Here is a 3,128-nt window from a genome sequence, read left to right as displayed (position 1 = left end):
CGGCGGGTTGGTCTATGTGGGAGACGGCGGGTTGGTCTATGTGGGAGACGGCGGGTTGGTCTATTTGGGGGGAGGTATTTGATGGTTCAGTGGGGGAAAGACTACCTATAAGAGGAGGGGTAGAGTGTGTTTGGGGAACAGATGGGGTATCTCTAAGAGGGGTAGATGGCAGCTCTATTTTGGGGGTAGAGGGACAATCTGAAAGAGAACAGGGAGAGGAAATGTCTTTGTGGGTATCAGAATATGTATTTGAAAGAGGAGAGAAACAGAGTGGGTCTTTCTTGGTATCAGAAGAGCTATCTGAAAGAGGAGAGGTAGAGAGTGAGTCTTTGTGGGGGTTAGAGGTGGTATCTGAAAGAGGGGAGGTGGAGAGTGAGTCTTTGTGGGCGTTAGAGGAGGTATCTGAAAGCAGAGGTGTAGAGGGCAGCTCTGTTTCAGAGGTTATGACCACCACAGTGCTGGCTGGTTGGCCCTCATCCTCCATCTCCATTGGCTCTGCACCTGCCTGCTCAGAACTGAGACCAAATGGTTCCAGTACCTGCAGAGACATCATAAGTATCACACAAACATACAAACACACCACTGCAGTTTCAATCACACAACACCATGCTTACACCAATACCCAACACACAGCAGACACACTCCAACACCAATGCAGTTCCATCAGAGTAACCTCAGTATAGCCTAAGCATGTAGTGCCTGTGGAGCAGCCCAGACAGAACATTCAGCACACCGTCAGTGAACAGCACCCTTCTCCAGCTACAGCACAAGAAAACATTAGGTTAGTTCTAACTATTCATTGAAAACATACAATTGTTAGGAAAGCTTTTACAGACAGAAACCCACAAACACATCCATACATCGAACATTCATCCAGTGTCGTCACCTGCCAACTCAGTGTATGAATGATGTTTGATTTATTGATATTTCCCTCAGTGCATTTCACCAGTGCCCCGCTACCTTATTCTGTCACCTTCCCCAACAGAGCATCTGACCAGCACCCCGACACTCTCATTTTATCTACAGGAAACCTCCACTCATCCCATCCAACACACAAAGGAAACCCAGACAGACATGGACAGTGTATCTATTATATTCACAGACCTTGTTRAGTCCCTCCATCACCATGTGAGGCATGTGCTCGTTTAGCATGGCAGGGGAGATGATGACCTCGTTGAAAGACTTGTTATCCCCCCAGAGAGCTGAGTAGGTGGGCTCCTCTTCCAAGCTAACACAGAGGGGGCATGCTAAATTATATACGCAGCAAAATGATGTATGCATGCACATTTAACCAAAAGTAATGTCTGAGTAAATCCACCCCTTTTCCTAGTAGTTTCTATCCAATTAGCATAAAACATGTCACACTAGATGTGTACTAAACTGATTGGTAGTAATACACTGTCCTCACCCACCTTGGACGAAAGGAATGCATGTGAGGATGCAGTTCACAACTAAAATACCGCTAAGCTCACCACAAAGCTCTTCAGCCTTGGACTGAACTCCTCCCTATGCAACTGGGTACTGGACTTCCTGACGGGCTGCCCAGGTGGTGAAGGTAGGCAACATCACCTCCTTCACACTGATCCTCAACACGGGAGCCACACAAGGGGCTCAGTCCCTACGGTACTCCCTGTATACCCACGACTGGGTGGCCTCACACAGTTCCAACTCCCTCATCAAGTTCACTGACGACACAACAGTATTAGGCCTTAGTCCCAACCATGACAAGACGGTCTACAGAGAGGAGGTAGGCATTCTTACGGCGTGGAGCCAGGTAAACAACCTCTCACTCAATGTCAGCAAAACAAAGGAGCTGATTGTGGACTTCAGGAGGAACCAGGCTGGGCACACTCCCATCCTCATCAACAGGGCCGCCCTGGAGACGGCCAAAAACAAAGTTCCTCGGCGTAAGCATCTCCAAGGAATTGAAATGGTCAAACCACACGGACACCGTGGTGAAGAAGCTTCAGCGCATAAGACGGCGGGAAGGATAATTGGTATAGATCAAGAATTAGCCACCAACCTGCACACAAAAACTCATCCTCCTAAAAGTTGAAAGCATTTTACAGGACACTACTCATCCCCTTCACTCAAAACAGATAGATATGAGGACCCTTTCATTTCAACAGCCATTAGGCTGTATAATAGTCTGTTGGTCCCTCCAGTGTACAGCATATTGTACTTTCACTTTAAACGTGTAGCTATAACACTCTGAATTAATTATTTTGTGTAGTTTCTGTGTTTTCATGTTTTATGTAAAGTCTTTTTAAGCACATGACCAAACAAATTTCCCCCTGGTGGGGGAAGGCATGACAGTGACTCTTCAACCTCAGGAGGCTGAAGAAATTTGGCCTGTCCCCGAGGGCCCTCACAGTGTCCAACAGGAGCACCATCGAGAGCATACTGTTGGGTTGTATCAACTCTGCCGCTGACTGCAAGGCTCTACAGAGGGTGGTATGCTCGGCCAAACACACCATCGGGTGCACACTGCCTGCCCTCCAGGACACTTCCAACACAAAGTGTTGCAGGAAGGCCAAGAAGGTCATCATGGACCTCAGCTACCCAAGCCACGGCCTGTTCTCCCCGATTTCAACACTCAATATAGGAGCATCATGGTAAAAACTGACAGACTGGCCAATAGCTTCTATCCCCAGACCATCAGGCTGCTGAATAGCCACCACTAGGCAGCTACCTGCTCCCGCTGTCCCTCTCCTGCCCCACGGACTTCATTTTACCTCCCCCTCAACGGACATTTATCCGCCCGCCCCTACCTCCCCCTCAACCCACAATGGACATTTATCCTTGTTACTCACTCGTCACTCTATGGAGAATTATCCTTGTTTACACACTTAACTACTTTTAACTGCTGCAGCTGTATAGAATTTAAAACTAGCTGTAATTATGTGTCTATATACAGTATATGCCGTCCTGTGATCTTTTTCTATTCTATTATTTGACTTTTTATTACTACTATATAAAGAGGATTCCACAGTACCCTGAAATGACATCTGTGACCCTGTGCATGTGACTAACAAACTTTCTTGTGCCATCATTGTAATGCCAGGGCTCTTACCATGTCTCTGAGGGGTGGTTGTGGACCACGTGGATGACCTTGCCCGGGGGGTAGA

General features: G+C 47.5%; 1 protein-coding gene across 1 annotated transcript in view; it reads right to left on the bottom strand.

Moving 5' to 3' along the window:
• The window catches only part of LOC111969140 (diacylglycerol lipase-alpha), a 58,983-nt gene that overhangs the window by 16,325 nt on the left and 39,530 nt on the right, over positions 1 to 3,128 (bottom strand). The window contains 2 exon segments of the mRNA XM_070445477.1: positions 1,105 to 1,228; positions 3,074 to 3,128. The exon segment at positions 3,074 to 3,128 is cut by the window's right edge and continues 2 nt beyond it. Of these exon segments, the coding sequence (XP_070301578.1) occupies positions 1,105 to 1,228; positions 3,074 to 3,128 (179 nt within the window).

Source organism: Salvelinus sp. IW2-2015, linkage group LG10 (genome assembly GCF_002910315.2).
Source record: "Salvelinus sp. IW2-2015 linkage group LG10, ASM291031v2, whole genome shotgun sequence".
In the NCBI taxonomy this organism is placed as follows: Eukaryota; Metazoa; Chordata; class Actinopteri; order Salmoniformes; family Salmonidae; genus Salvelinus; species Salvelinus sp. IW2-2015.
The sequence above is the reverse complement of the archived record's forward strand: the minus strand, read 5'-3'. Positions and strand labels throughout refer to the sequence as shown.